The 16006-nt window shown below is 35.8% G+C and overlaps 1 protein-coding gene across 1 annotated transcript in view; it reads left to right on the forward strand.

Moving 5' to 3' along the window:
• Window positions 1-182: 182 nt before the first annotated feature.
• The window catches only part of foxo1a (forkhead box O1 a), a 49429-nt gene continuing 33605 nt past the window's right edge, over window positions 183-16006 (forward strand). The window contains exon 1 of the mRNA XM_048160861.1: window positions 183-1102. Coding sequence (XP_048016818.1) covers window positions 551-1102 — 552 coding nt within the window. The 5' untranslated portion in view covers window positions 183-550. The remainder of the gene's footprint in view (window positions 1103-16006) is intronic.

Below are 16006 nucleotides of genomic sequence, written 5' to 3' on the forward strand. Positions count from 1 at the left end.
TAGGCTACTATTGCTACAATAGAATTAAACGAACAAAAAGAACAATGTTTCGTTATGTCCGAGCAATATAATGTAAGCTAGAAGCCATGCGATAAAACAAAAAACGAGTGAGTATTTTCATAATATCCAAACTCCGTGAAAGTTTGTTTACTAGTTTCACTGGACGAAAACGCTGCTTGTTTCGCTTTCAAAAGTGCGCCTGTGATTGGCTGTCGGCACTTGTCAATCATCTACGGGGGCGGCGTCAGGTGACATATGATAGTGAGTTCCAGTAAGCGCACTTAGAGTTTTAGTACACAGACATTCAACAAGCGACAGCAAGAGGACTATCACATACTACTGGACTGGACTGGATTACAAAACTTCATAACAACATAAATCTGATGCCGTTCAACCCACACTGTGACCTTCAAGTCGTTTCCAATGTAACCAAGTCAGTTTAAAGTAGGAACTGCATTTCCTTTCTGTTTATTGTTTCGCGTTTAACGTCATTTTTTTCTTTTGACAATCATATGTGACATTTTAAGAGGCAAACAGTATTGCTGGTACCATGGCTGACGCAGCCCAAAACCAGATGGTCGAGATCGACCCGGACTTCGAGCCACTCTCCCGACCCCGCTCCTGCACTTGGCCGCTCCCGCGGCCGGAGTTCCCTAACCCCGCCGCCGCAGACTCCAACACATCGTCCCCGGCTCCGTCCGTCAAGCAGGAGCCCTCCAGCAACACGGACTTCATCAACAACCTCAGTCTGCTGGAGGAGAATGAGGACTACCCCGACCAGAAGCCTCTTATGCTGTGCGGCGATTTCCAGTGCCAGGAGAACTGCATCCACCAGCAGCAAATCCCGAGTCACCCGCAACAGGTGCCCGTGCTCTCCTCTCCAGTGGCCGCTGCCGCTGCAGCCGCCGCCGCCGCGCAGCGCAAGAGCAGCTCGTCCCGACGCAACGCCTGGGGGAATATGTCATACGCGGACCTGATCACCAAAGCCATCGAGAGCTCCCCCGAAAAACGGCTCACCTTGTCTCAGATCTACGACTGGATGGTGAAAAGCGTCCCTTATTTTAAGGACAAGGGGGATAGTAACAGCTCCGCTGGTTGGAAGGTATTTATGTTTTCATTTTTGCTCTGTACACTCATGCGTCAGTCTGTTGCGCCAGGAGTTTGGGGGTTTTTACGCGGTCATCTGTTTAAAACAACTTTTATAAACGCGTCTTGGTTACCATGGTTCCCATTTAGTTGCGCTCCCCTCCAGCTGTTTTGAAAACAAAAACGCGTCTTGTGTGAACGCCCCCCTGTCATGCGAACTTTTGGGTATTGATTTTTGCTGTCTCCAATGGCCTTATAACTGGGTTTCAGGGCAGATTTTTGTGCATGCTTCACTTATTGTTTTAGGATTGTCATGGGATTGTCAATAGTCTCCATTCATTGTCGTGTAGGACAGATGATTGCCTCTCATTACAGACAGCACATGGTGAGGTGGTTCGGTGCAGTCAATAGTTCAAGTGCTGACCCATGTCACATGACAGGTCCCGAGTAACAAGTGTTACAGATTCCTGCGGACAGTGAGGATTTGTAGGATTTTTCCACATTTCCAGGTAGAGGACACTGGAGTTAGGACAATATCAAGACTTGGACACAGACCATTGCTAGACCCCCTACGTGCCAGACCCCTAAAGGTGCAGTCACATTAACAAAATTTCACGGGCAAAAATTTGAACTGTCAGTGGTGTAGCAAAATACATTATGCAGCACACTTCATACAGAATTCACTTTCAAAATGCTTTCTTCAAAAACAGCTTTCTGTTGGTGAATCAGCAACCAACTTTACCAACTTTAACTTGTTGTAATCTGCGTGTGGAAATCACACGGAATCACCATTTGCTTTAATTCCTATTTTGCCTGCAAAAATTTGCTGAGCAATGGTAAATGTGACTGTACCTTAAAGCCCAGACTATCACAACATCCCCTGAAACTCAGATCATAAGACTTAGACCAAGACTTGACCTCTCAAGGCCCAGATCCAGACCAAGACAGTTCATGTCCATGCACTGAAACAGAGAAAATAAAGCATTTATCCAACTCTTGTGGCAATTTATGACTATTTTATGCACATTTTTGGTGAATTGGTGGCCAACTTGTATGAATTTGTATATTTTCATGCAATATGCTGATGGATAGGTTTAAGGTGGACATCGTACTTACTATCAGACTTTTTTCTAAAAATAGTATGTTTACATACAAATTATATCATACAAATTCATACGAATCGCCACCTCGTAACTAATATAGTTGTTTTCTCATGAGATTGAATTTATTGCAACAGAGAATCAGTTTTTCTCCATTTTCAATTTTTCCAAAAAGAAAAATTGAAAGTTCGAATTCATACAAAATGTATACGAAATCACCACTTCTTAACTAAAAAAGTTTTTATCTCATGAGATCTGGTAGAATTTATCACAACATTGATTAATCAAGAGAATCAGGTTTTCACTATATTTTCAATTTTTCCAAAAAGAAAAATTGAAAAAATTAAAAGTTCGACTTCATACAAAATTCAAGCGAAATTGACAATTCTTAACTAAAATAGTTGTTTTCTCGTGAGATCTGGTTGAGTTTATCACAACATTCATTAATAAACAGAATCAGGTTTTTACCGTATTTAAATTTTTCCAAAAATTGAAAGTTCCAATTCATACGAAATTGACAATTGAATTTATCGCAACATTCTTTAAATCAAGAGAATGAGGATTTCACTGTATTTTCAACTTTTCCAAAAAAGAAATATTGATAATTGAAGTTCATACGAAATCTCCACTTCTTAACTAAAAAAGTTGTTTTCTTATGAGATCTGGTAGAATTTATCGCAACATTCATTAATCAAGAGAATCAAGTTTTCACCGTATTTTCAATTTTTCCAAAAAGAAAAATTGCAAGTTCGAATTCATATGAAATTCAAGCAAAATCGACAATTCTTAACTAAAATAATAGTTTTCTCATGAGATCTGGTTGAGTTTATCGCAACAGAGTATCAGGTTTTCACCGTATTTTCAGTTTTTCCAAAAAGAAAAATTGAAAGTTTGACTTCATACAAAATTCATGCAAAATTGACACATCTTAACTAAAATAATTGTTTTCTCATGTGATCTGGTAGAATTTATCGCAACATTCATTAATCAAGAGAATCAAGTTTTCACCGTATTTTCAATTTTTCCAAAAAGAAAAATTGCAAGTTCGAATTCATATGAAATTCAAGCAAAATCGACAATTCTTAACTAAAATAATAGTTTTCTCATGAGATCTGGTTGAGTTTATCGCAACAGAGTATCAGGTTTTCACCGTATTTTCAGTTTTTCCAAAAAGAAAAATTGAAAGTTTGACTTCATACAAAATTCATGCAAAATTGACACATCTTAACTAAAATAATTGTTTTCTCATGAGATCTGGTAGAATTTATCGCAACATTCATTAATCAAGAGAATCAAGTTTTCACCGTATTTTCAATTTTTCCAAAAAGAAAAATTGCAAGTTCGAATTCATATGAAATTCAAGCAAAATCGACAATTCTTAACTAAAATAATCTAGTTTTCTCATGAGATCTGGTTGTTTATCGTAACAGAGTATCAGGTTTTCACCGTATTTTCAATTTTTCCAAAAAGAAAAATTGAAAGTTTGAAACTTCATACGAAATTCATGCAAAATTGACACATCTTAACTAAAATAATTGTTTTCTCATGAGATCTGGTTGAATTTATCGCAACATTCTTTTAATCAAGAGAATCAGGTTTTCACCATATTTCAATTTTTCCAAAAAGAAAAATTGAAGAATTGAAAGTTTGAATTCATAGGAAATTGACACTTTTTATCTAAAATATCTGGTTGAATTTATTGCAACATTCTTTAATCGCGAATATCAGGTTTTCACTGTATTTTCAATTTTTCCAAAAAAGAAAAATTCCATTAAATAAAATGAATTATGAAAAAGAATTTTAAGCTGAACTATCCTTACTGGCACTGTCAATAAAAAAACTGCTTTAATGGGGTAAATAAAGATTTGGGGTCATGAAAAGTTTGAAGTTTTTTGTCACTTTGTTCATACACTGGAACTAGAGTTCGACATAAGCAGTGACACATATCTATAAGACTGGTCTTTGTCATGGTTATGTGTCATCAAGATTAAGACTCTACCAGAAGATATGTGATAAGGTGGTTCCCAATAAATAGGCTTAATAGGTGACATGCTTGTACCACCGGTATTCCTGAACCACCCTGGCAACTGGAGAAACAGGAAAAATGTGGTTTTCATATCCATGGAAACCTCTTTGTTAAAGTTGGGTTGTTAGGTGTAGTGCATCATCACACCACCACACGCTATTAATATCCGCAGGATTAACTGTCAATACCCCTCTGATGTTTGCCAAGTATGCAAGCATGGCGGTCTACGCGTGCAAGTAAGGATCCGTCTCACCCTCTGATTTATTTGTGTGTCTGTGTGCCAGCATTCCACAATTGTCGTGCTTTTGTGCGTCCGTTAGGGAGGCGTACGCATCGATGACTGAATGAGTACGCATGCGTTTACCTCTCTTACCTCTGATGACACATGATTCTTAGTAGCACGAGCAGCACTCAGTGGCATTCACGTTGTTATCGGAAGCACATCTGATAAACCTCAATGTCAAATCTGTGTGTGTTTGTGTTGTGGTTGTAAAACTGATATGATCTGTTGAATCTGTGCCGTGATTGGATGCTCAATACATGTGACTTATAATCAGGCAATGTTTTTGAGAACCACAGGAAATTTCCCGCAGGAATTATTCAATTTTATTCTGATCTCATAAACAATGTGGCGCTGGTAATGATCAGTTTAAGGCCCTCTCGGGGGCTTTACACGCACATAGCTTTGACCATAGCACAGCTTCTGTCACTCCAAACCAATGTGCTGAATGGAACGAGAGGCTGAGAGCAGTTGAATATCTATCGGGGTTTGAGTTGTTTTAAGTTATCTGAAAGAGCTAGAGGCATACGTCATTTCACCTGAGGCCCTTTCTGTTGGCAAATGACTGATATCCATGAATGTTAATGAGTTTACGGTTACCTTGTTAGTTGTACTGTTTTTGTTGACTAGGTTTTAAATGGGCTTAAAGTGACATACTGGCATTATATAGTGACTTTGTCAGGTCACTTGGCCATGGTGTCTATCCTGGATAATGCAGCTTTTTCATTTACCCTAGTGTGTGTGTGTGTGTGTGTGTGTGTGTGTGTGTGTGTGCGTGTGTGCGTGTGTGCACGTTTTTGTGATCTATGAGGACACAAATTTGTATTATGACATGGGTATTACACTGGTATTATGACGTAAACATGAAATATGAGGACATTTCATATTTAAAATAGCTTTAAAAACATACTAAACAATGTTTTATTAAAAATGTAAAAATGCAGAATGTTTTCTGTGATGGGTAGGTTTAGGGGTAGGGGTAGTGTAGGGGATATAATATACAGTTTGTAACAGTATAAAAACCATTAAGCCTATGGAATGTCCTCACTTTGATAGCAAAACAAACCTGTGTGTGTGTGTGTGTGTGTGTGCCAAACAGTAACAATATTCATGTCCTACAGTGTGACATGCTCCACTTAAATTATTTATTTAAAATATTTTTAGTAGTTTAATTATTAGTATGATTTTTTAACATAATAATAATAATAAAATTAAATGATTGAAATATGTAGGCTAATAATAATAATATTTTTTCATAATGTATTATTATTTTAAACATTTTAAATAAAATTTAAAATAAACCATTAAACAATTATTTAATAAAATCTAAATTAAATTGAAAATAATTTTTATTTAAGATAATAATAATACTGATAATTAATTTTCTAATTTATTTAAATTTTATTAAATCAATTGTTTAATTTAAATGTAATAATAATAATAATAATAATACATTGATAATAATAAGACTTTTAATTAAAAATAGTTTTGTATTTTATTGAATTAATTTACTGCATGCGTGGTCTATTTGTACTTTTAAAATTAATTTGTCATATTGCATGACCTTTAAAATGAACTAGTGAAACCAAAACATTGATTAAAATTTATGAAAATATTTCTCGTTTACATTTATGCTAATCATTAATTTAAATTATATTAAAATAAATGTTTCATTGTTTAATTTCATTTTTATTACTGCATGGTCTATTTATACATTTTTATATATTTAAACTATTTATATCTATTTGCATGACTTTTAAAATTAAGTAGTGAACATTAATTAAAATTTTCTCTTTTACATTCATATAAATTGTATTCCAAAATCTTAATGCTGGAAGAAAAAGAAAAAAAAAAAAAGAGTAAACTCTGAACTGTGATAGAGGTTGGCAGGCACCTTCCTCCAGGCAGTCAGTTCTCTTGGGGAAGACACAGGGATGCAGGCACTTTACTTTTTTTGCCAGCTTTGTTCTCTCCAGAGATCTGTATTCACACAGAGAAAAAAGGCAAGGGTGAGAGGGGGAGAAATGTATCAGCGCTGCTCCTTGCACGCTCTGATCGTGTCAAGAGAATTGAGTCTTTGACAGCCCCCTAACAACCCTCAGTGCTGAATCATCTGGCTAAATTGTCAGTTCGTGAAGCAGAGAAGAGCTCTTTATTGCTGTAGTCTGGGCTTCGGTCCAGAGGATAAAGCAACTCTTTTTGACAGAGTAACTTTCGGCGGTTAATGTCACACCTCCAAAGGGTACATTCTTGAAGCCAGGTTACCGTGCTCAGGTCACCTTTTATCCCGTTCCCACAATCCACTGAAAATCAGTGTCAGTTAGTCTTCAGCACTGATGTATTTTTTTGTAACAAGATGTTGCCGAACTTTGGCATGTGAAATTTACATAATGTTCAGTAAATACTAACTGAACATCAGTTAAATGGTCACATTGGTTGTTTAGTGAAGGAAAAACAGTTCAAAATGAATACCAGACGCTAAATACACATTCCTTTAAGATAAATCTCATGTTTACTGACTCTTAAGCTTCAGTTAAATCAATGTTTTTCAGTTTGGATGCCTGTCTTAATATAATAAATAAATAAATAAATAAATGCAAACAATTATTTTACATTACAAAGGTAGCATGAGATTATTAAACAAATTATTCACTGTAAAACAAACAAACAAACAAACAAACAAAAAAAAAACGGGAATCTTCTGGCAGCAGGGGCGCCAAAAAAAGTCATCAAAAAAAAAAGTCAACATAAAAATACTGTCAGAAAAAACATAGATAAACTGTAAAAAAAAAAAAACCCCAGTAATTTCTTATCCTATAATTACAGTTTATTACGGTAATTCTACAGAAAATCTCCTTATAATCCCATAAAATCTTTTACTTTTAACATATATTAATTGTTGAGAATACAGTCATCCACCTCTAAAACACATAAAATTATATGTAAATTATAATTTATAAATTAATAATATAAGTAATGAAATAAATGATTCATATATTATTATATCATTAATACGTTATTAAATAATTAAATAATACATTATTAAATAAAATATTAATACAATATATTATTATTATTATTATTATTATTATTATTATATTATTATATATTATTCTATAAAAAATATATATAATTTTATAATATAAATAATATAATTCTATAAATATATATATATATATATATATATATATATATATATATTTTTATTTAATATAATCATCTAAACAAATAAAATCTACAAAATCCATATAATATATTTTTCATCTATTTCATATTTTTTATTTAATATTTTTTTTACATAATATTTAATAAACATTTATTTATATATAATAAATCAAATATCATTTATCAAATAATAATAAATACAATTAAAATAATTTAATTGTCATTATATGTTCAATTTTAAATTCTGACTGTAACAACTGTTGTGATATCTGATAACAGACATGTTTAGACATGTTGTGTTTTCAGCTTGTTTCATCCAGCTTTTAGTGAATGAAAAATGTCCTCTACTAATAGTAAATAAACCCTAGTGAGTCAGCCATCTCTGAGCAGCTTGACACGATCGCTCATCTCTTCTCCGCAAAGAACCTCCAGAGCACATCATTTGCCATCAAGGGACATTTATTGAACATATTTCAGATTTCAAACCAGATCATTGCTGTGTTTTATTACTTATTTTGGAATTTTGACTCTTCTGTTATAAATAAGCACATGCACTAACAACTAGTCTGGTCTAGTTTGAGTTTCGTTAAAGGTCTCAACCCATGTTTCAATTCAGAATAAGCACATTGTGCACATGTGTCTGCTGGTTTCTGCAGTGCTGTGCTTTGGTGTAAAGTCTTTCGCGAAGCCCCTGTGGTGTATATCATGTGTCTGTGGAGTGGTCAACTCTAGTGCTCTTGCATGTGTTGGGTTTGAAAGGTTACACGTGATATGAGGTCTCTGAGTGTTTCTAAACAAACATGCCTAGATGGTTCGGGTTGATCTGTGCTGTGTTGTTCCTCCGTCTGCTCTTGCTCTATCTATGAAACATACGTCACTCTCGCAGTGTAAATATTTGATGCAGGTTGCTGTCGCCAATCACTTGAGCGCTCTTTGATGTCCACAATCGATTTTCCTGTCCTGTGGTTCGTCACACTATCACTCCTGTGATAAACCCTCCTCCAATCAACAGACAAACCTCTTTCAAAACAAAGACCTCAGTTCAGGTACAATCACCATCTTACAAACAGTTCCGCTTAGTGATATTCTACAAAGTTTTTGCAGAAGTGAGATTTTGATTGACAAATGTATAACTATATCAAGTAGCGACCAATAGTATTTGAGATTTTTAAATATGCTGGAATGAAAGTAACAGTTGAAATATTAATAATAATAGTAATAATAATAATAATAGTAATAATAATAATAATAATATAACTAGAGAGTGGAATGACCAATAGTGAATGAGATGTATAAATATGCTGGAATTAAAGTAACAATTTAAATAATAATAATAATAATAATAGTATTTATGATAATGGTAGTATTATTACAACTACACTGTAAAAAGAATTGTTTTAACTTAAAGTTACCTGGTTGCCTTAAAATTTTGAGTTCATTGAAATTAAAAATTTGAGTTAATACAATGAAGCGATTGATTTAATCAACAGAAACTTAAAATATTATGTTATCTCTGAACCACATTAATTACCTAAGTTGATTGACAAAAGAAAAAAAATGTTTTGATAACAAATCATGAAAATGATTTTTTATAGTGTAGAGAGTGAAATGACCAATAATAGTATATGATATTTATAAATACACTGGAATGAAAGTAACAATTTAAATAATAATATAACTAGAGAGTAGAATGATGAATAGTATATGAGATGTACATATATAAATACGCTGAAATAATAATAATAATAATAATAATAATAATAATAATAATAATAATAATAATAATAATAATAATAATAATAATATTATTATTATTATTATTATTATTATTATTTATTAATATGGCTAAAATGTGTTCATTAGAAAGTTTACTCTGTTTACTAAAAATATTTGAAAAATAAAAATAAGTGAATAAAAAAGAAATAAAATATTTGAAAACAAAAATTGCATTTGTAATTTAATATTTTAAGTATTAATATTTTCAAGTCAGTACTATAGTATTTAGTCAGTAATAAAAAACACAGTTAGTTAGTTAGTTTCGATTTTTCTTTCTTTCTTTTTTTTTTTTTTTTTTAAGCAAATGGGTTGATTCCGATACTGGTTGCCTTTTTTTTTTTCTTCTCTTTATGCAAATTTAATTGCTCTTTATTTGCTCTATAACAGGACAAACTGGTCTTAAACATCTGTAACATCTTAAACATTTTAAACAAAAAATATCTGTATCCATTTGAAATTAGAGGCACCATTGCATTTTATGAACAGTTCATAGACAGTTGTTTTTGTGAAATTATGCTACATAAGACAGCTGCACAAACCAAAATCAGCAGACGGACTGAATGAAAATGTGAAATCACTCTCTGACAGTAGGTGGCGCTTATGGAACAGCAGCGATATAGCGTTTCGTTGATTACCGCTGTTCACAAAGCAGTGCTGCGCTTATAAACACTACTTTATACATAGATAAGAGGAAAAGATAATGCCATTAAAAATTTTCTGAAGACAATCAGTTCCCAATAAGTTCTTATAAACCCCCACCCCCAATTCAATATTTATATTTTTCTTCTTCTATTTTGTGCATTGTGAACAGTGAGCTTGCTGTGCCTGGTACAGTATTTGCTCTGCTGGCGCATCTGCGTTCTCCTCTTTGCATCAGACTTCAGAGTGTGTTAACGTCTTGTTTACAGACCTCGTAATATTTTCACACAAATGCACATTTTTGGGATATGATTTTTGTGCAGTTTGTGTGCAAGTCAGGAACAGAGAAACCGGTTGCCGATCGTGTGTTTAGAGCAAAAAAACGGCCAGTTCCGGTGCATCTCTAGAAAACAGATCGCACCACAAAAATGATTTGCACTCGCACAAATGCAACCAAATATATTTTGAGGTCGCACAGACTAAATGTCGGGAGCATATGCGACCCAGTTGGTCGCAGTTTCGAGCCTTGAATATTAATTACATAATAAACTGAATCAGGTATGTTAAATGTACCTTTTAATTTTTTTTATTGGTTTGAATGATTCTTTAACCGAAACAAAAAATAAAGTTCACTTAATAATCGATTAATTATTCAAATGTATTTAATAATCAACTCTTAAACAAAAACAATGAGTTGTATAAACATTTATATTGCACATAAGGCAGTTGCATAAATATTAATTAATTTATTATTATTTAATTTATTATTATATGCCATTTTTCAAAGACCTTTTTAATTGCGGTCACAAGTTGGGTTCCAAAAATCTGCCACAACTGCTTTCTGTCATGTTTTCACATTGCCTCCTGCTCTATTACTGCGAGAAAGAGCAGTTAATTCCTTGAAGAGCTGAGAACATAGCTGTAATATCATTCCAAGAATCACATATTTTGGCTGAAGGAAATCTGTGTCTTGCTTATGAAGCTCCTGCTGGGACAGTGCGGTTAGCCCTTGTACTTCAGTACGAAGGATACATGCATCCGTCCAAAAGCCCTGACCTCCCTTCAATGCTCACCTTTTTCCTTGCCTCTCTTCCGGTTGTCCTATGTGCTTACACACGGGCTGCTACACTCAATCAAATATGACTCTGCATACACTGGGTCGTTTGCTGTTATTTTTTAACTGCGAAAAGCCAAAGCGACAGATAGAGAGCTCCTCAGTCATCTCCTCAGGCTTTGGCTGCCTGACACGCGCTTTTGCTGGAGTTCAGATAAGGCGACACTCATTAAAGGTTGCATAATGAAACGTTTACTGGAATCCGAGAGCTTCGGGCCAAAGTCTGGTGCCACTTGTTAGTCAGTGGAACTCCTTCAGCGGAGCGTGAGTGAGATGGGGGCGTCTCTGCCTCTCTTGTGCACTAACATAACCTGCCTTTCCCAAAGCAGACCCAACAAACTGACGTATAAGGGCCGGTGGACATGTAATTTCAGAGCACATTCTATTTCAGGCTTTAGTCTTGCAATAGACCTCTTTTAACCTTTCCCTTCCTCCTGTCAGCTTGAGGTATCACTGTCCTTTCAGTCTACACCCTGTTATGGTGAATGTTTGAAATGCTGAATCACTATTCCTGGCATGCGAGTAGTAGTATGTATGCAAGTGCATACGTGTGTGAAGGTGTCGTGGATGAAGAAAGTGCTTTTTGAAGGCTTGTTTGGTTTACTTCAGACTCTTTAAAGCAGGGGAATCCACTCCTGCTCCTGGAAGGCCATTGTCCTGTAGAGTTGAGCTCCAACCTGCCCCAACACACTTGCCTGGAAGTTTCTAATGATCTGGAAGACCTTGTTTAGCTGCAGCAGGTTTGGACACCCCTGCTTTAAAGAAATAGTTATTCCAAAACATGTTTATTTTTTAGGATTATTTTCTTACCCTCATGTCGTTCCAAACCTGTATGACTTCCTTTTTTTTGTGGAACAAAATAATTTGTTATTTTGAAGAATATCCCTGTCACTATACTGGAGACATGGGGCTGTCAAGCTCCAAAATGATTTTAAAAAGCACCATAGAAGTGGTCCACAGGTCCACAGTATTGTATTTCAATTTGATGAGTTTGTGTGTGTGAAAGAGATTGAATTAAATTTTTCACTGAAGGTCTTGACAGTTCATGAGACAAGTACCAACATCTGAATAGGCAGCTAATAATTAGAGTTGGATTTTGAATTCAACTAAATGTTCAATTAATCAATTCATCCAGGTAAAAAAGCTCTTGAAATGATTTGGGATTCTGGAATCAAACCGATCTCTTCTCTCATTGATTAATCAACTCAGTAATCCAGTCACAACAATTAACAGCTGACTGGATAGGAAGATTTTCAGTGAATAATGACTGTCACAAATCTATTGTATGGCTTCAGAATATAGCAATACAAGACTAGAAATAAGTCTATTACAAGTCACATATTATGGTCCTTTTTCATCATTTTGGAGTCTGGTCATCATCTTTGTACTTCAGTACCAAGTCGTACTGAAATTTTAAAAATGTGACGTTACCAGCATTTCCCCCTAGCATTTTGAGCCGATATCTGTTGAGCGGATTAAACACCTCTGATTGGCCATTGTGTTCACGTGTTCAACAGATATGTCTGTGATTGGCTACAATGATCAACGCTTCAAAAATGTTGTAAATAGACATCTTTGATGCTCTTATCCGAGCGCTTACACAGCCAATCAACCTCCTGGAGGCCCAACGTTCTGCAGAGTTCTGCCCCAACACACTTGCCTGAAAGTTTCAAACAATCCTGAAGACCTTGATTAACAAGTTCAGGTGTGTTTAATTAGGATTTGAACTAAACTCTGATGGATAGTGGCCCTCCAGGAACAGGACTGGACACCCCTGATTCAAGTTCATGAAAACATGAAAAATTATTTGGCTTGACATTTTATTTGCATGGAAGTTGAGATTACCAACCTGACCCTGTATTGCTTCGATACTCTTTGTTTACATCTTTGACCTCAGAGAACGCAAGAAGAACCAGAGACAAGAAGCAGAGATTTATGTTGCACCCTTCTCCAGACTAAACATACCACTGACAGAGAAAAAGGAATTAAACAAGAGCAATGTTTGATATTCTTCAAGTACCGTGGGATCCAAGGGATATATTAGCAGGGATTGAAAAAAACATTCTGCAGATTTCTGCTCTCCCGCAAGTGCGCGGTGGTCCAAAGAAATCAGACTAAAACAATTCATCGTCATTATAGAGTTTGTTCTCAATAGTTACACAATTTCCAAATGGAAAGAAATGGTCAGAGCTTGAACTCGCCTCAAAGTTTACTAACAGTTGTTCTTATTCCATTTGTCAACAATGAGCTTAGGCAACGCAGTGTATTTCGAGCCACGTTACATAGCGATCTGAGTTCCCTCACCTATGATGTAAGAGTGCACTGTGGTAAACCCTTCCAAGTAGGACAGTTCCGGCAAGTCCACAACAGACCTTTAAAACCATCTGCTGAATTTAAACTGGTTGACGAGGTGGAAGGGGAAGTATTTTGGGGCTCGACAGAGCCAACGGGGGTTAGCATGCCTCTCCCCACACCCTTCTGTGCCCATCTGCCTGTCCGGGCAGGGTGACAGGGTGGCGTAACTGCCCTCGCTGTGGTCAGAACACGCTGATATCTTGGCGGACCGCTGGCCGCAGCCCAGGGACAGAACATCGCATCCTCATGATTCAGTTTAGCAGGGCTGGGGATTGCATGAGGTAACAGGCCGCAGAGCTGCATGTTGGCAGGATCGCTGTTTGGGTTGCAACATGCTCCTCCAACCCCATAACATATAAATGCAAGGAGAAAGATGGCAAATATTTGGACATACATGATGTCGGACAGTTTCACCACTGATTATATGTTCCAGAAGTGATGTAGACGTTTGGAGCCTTGGGCTTATTATAAGGTGACCAGATTTATGAAATGAAACCCGAGGGCAGTTTTAGTCCAGCAGTCAATGTATTGTTCAAATTTCCAATCCAATTATCTATAAATGGGAAAAAAAGTGTTGAATTACTGTGATGAAGTATGGCATATCGCACTTAGTTATACTACTTTCAATGACATTAATGTGCACTTATAAAATATAAAGACTTTTCAGAGAGGTCCGTGTCGAAATCTGCCAACTTTCCTAGTATGTAAAAAGCAATAAGTCAAATGAACATGCAGTATTCACAAAGCCATGACGGAAAAGTACCCGGATAACCTACTGCTTCTGATGATATTCTAAAGTATGCATCCAAATGACACTTCACTGTCCCATGAAGCCATGGGAGAATCGTCATTACTCATTAATTATATTATATTATATTATATTATATTTTATACAACAGTTTGTTCTGGTTCTCAAATCTGATTGGCTGAGAGATCTTACCAAGAATAGGCCACCAAAAACAGGAACATCTGGTCACTCTTGGCTAAACCACAAAAATAAATGTAGGCTTCTCCATCAGTATTTAGGTAGAAAATAACTTAAAGTTTGTAGCTATTTTCCGCTTACAGCTCTTTCTACAATGTTCAACATGGTTGCGTGACTTCAATCACACCATATTCACCTACAGCTCAAAAAACTCCAACTGAAGGAATTTGCACCAACTGGTTTGTTTTTCCTTCTCTTTGCTAGATTTAAGAGCCCATCAGATGGTGAGGGTAGACATACTGGACCATTTAAAACCAAATAGTCTTGGGGAGTGAGTCAGAGTGAGTCACGGAGTTGTTTGCTATGGCAGTAGGTGAGCACGGCACCAGCATAAGAAACTCATCTACTCCATCTTTACTGTAAATCAACGCTCTCGTTAAAGGGCTCATGTCACGGGAAGCAAGATTTTCCTTGATCTTTTGAAATTAAAGAGTTAGAAGATACATAGATAATTTTCTAATGTTCACAATGCTAAACTTCCTCCCCAGTTCCATTTATTTAACATAATAAATGGTCCAGGTGAATAATAATAAGAAGAAATGTTTCTTGAGCATCAAATCAGCATATCAGAATGATTTCTGAAGGATCATGTGACCCTGAAGACTGGAGTAATGATGCTGAAAATTCAGCTTTGCATTTTAAATTGTAGTGATATTTCACAATATTACTGAATATTACTGATTACTAAAGTGCAGTCTTTACGTGTGGCTTTTTAAAACAGAAAAACTCTGATGCTCTTTTTGAACTTGTATATAGGCACTTCTATGTGAATGTAGGTCAGCACAATATTATGGAAATATAATTGCTGTATAGGTATGGAGAGTCTAGCCGTGATGAAAAGAAAATCGCTTTGTGCACTTTGCAGGCAGAAATTATGTTTGTCATTAAGCAGCGCTCCTTCAGAAGAAGACTGAGCCGTCACGTCACATTTCCTTTTAGAAAGAAGAGGTTGATTTGATGCTGACTGACAAATGAGGGAGTGAGACCGATAGCAGCGACGGATGGGGCCACACAGACTGATCACAGGCGCTACCACTCAACATGCTACATTTTTCGGGTCATTTTTGTGCATGGACGTGAAAGAGAGAGAGAAATATGTGTCTTGATGCCAACATTTGTGTGTGAGTATATTGTAGCCGTCACTTTTATGAGCCCGTCGGCTGCCGAGGCCCCAAACCGCAGGCATTACCCTCTCCACTGTTGTGCAACTCTTGCCCTAAAGTGATTATACGTGGTGCCTGTTAGACTGGCCCCGCTATTATGACACATAGACTTACACAGTGAGCGGCTTCATCTCTCACATACATAGGCATACCTTTCCACACACAATATTCAAACGCTGACCCACTTCCGTGCCGAAAAGCATATCGAGTATTTCATCTCGATTCTGTTTCAAGATTGCTAGATAATATGGATGTGTTAGCTTTTTATTTTCATCAGGCTCACACTGTGGGATATCCTTTGACATCATTTCCATATC

This window comes from Megalobrama amblycephala, linkage group LG16 (assembly GCF_018812025.1).
Source record: "Megalobrama amblycephala isolate DHTTF-2021 linkage group LG16, ASM1881202v1, whole genome shotgun sequence".
Lineage (NCBI taxonomy): Eukaryota > Metazoa > Chordata > Actinopteri > Cypriniformes > Xenocyprididae > Megalobrama > Megalobrama amblycephala.